Source organism: Thunnus maccoyii, chromosome 12 (assembly GCF_910596095.1).
Source record: "Thunnus maccoyii chromosome 12, fThuMac1.1, whole genome shotgun sequence".
NCBI lineage: Eukaryota > Metazoa > Chordata > Actinopteri > Scombriformes > Scombridae > Thunnus > Thunnus maccoyii.
In genome coordinates this window covers 28,078,231-28,079,154 of record NC_056544.1, presented here as the reverse complement: position 1 = coordinate 28,079,154, position 924 = coordinate 28,078,231, and the positions used below count along the sequence as shown (strand labels likewise).

The following is a 924-nucleotide window of genomic DNA, read 5'->3' as shown; positions in this document are numbered from 1 at the left end:
ACATTACCAGAACTATCTTGAAGTAATTATTTGAACAGATTTAAACCTATTGAACACAAGAAGGTCAACAACAATGGGTTCTTGACAAGATTATTTGACATTATTTACACATCAACTTAAATTAAGTGTTTCTACCATCGTGTAGCTATTAAAACTATGATTTTTTTTGTTTAAAATGATGATTACTAATATCCCATTCACTGGAACTGTTTCCTTTACATTTTTTTGACAATAACATGCTGTTTTTCTGTGTTTCTGTCCCTCAAATCTCAAATACACAGATTTGCGACAGTCTCACTGAACCTCATTAGCAAACCTGCAACTTTAATACATGCTCGTTTGTAAGCAATTGCAAACACGTTTTAATAAAGTCACGTTTTACTTCCCACAATCATTAGTGTCTTGTGGTAATTTCGGCATACATGCAATTCACATAGCAGCACTTTATCTTGAGTTCCCACAACCGCAACGTGGTGTTTAAATGGACGGACAGACGAGAAACAGGTGAGAAACGCGGATTAAACTTCAAGATTTTCGAAAGGAGTTTGGTACGTGAAATATATTCACTTATGTCATTTCTTTACCGACCAAGACTTTTCTGACTCAGTGGACAAATACACAGTTTCGTCTGTTTTTCTGCTATAATAAATCAATAACTATGTCACGTTATATTTAGATGGAGACCAGCTACAGTCCAGCACGTGTTTTCCTTCACGTGTTTTTTTCTCTTTTCTACCGTCGCTGTCAGCTGAAAAACCAACCGGAAGAAACAACAAGCGTTTAAATCGTTGAAGACGTGGAATAAAACTCACCTTGGCGGTGGGAACCACCATAATCTTCTTGAAATTATAAAGTGCCATTTTGTCGGGACACGTTGTTGCCCGTTGACGGCACAGGGAAAGGAAAGATCCTCGTTCCGTAAAC

At 37.2% G+C, this 924-nt stretch overlaps 1 protein-coding gene across 1 annotated transcript in view; it reads right to left on the bottom strand.

Moving 5' to 3' along the window:
* The window catches only part of gtpbp4 (GTP binding protein 4), a 10,390-nt gene extending 9,466 nt beyond the window's left edge, over positions 1 to 924 (bottom strand). Inside the window, exon 1 of the mRNA XM_042429857.1 lies at positions 813 to 924. Within this exon, the coding sequence (XP_042285791.1) occupies positions 813 to 860 (48 nt within the window). The 5' untranslated portion in view covers positions 861 to 924. The remainder of the gene's footprint in view (positions 1 to 812) is intronic.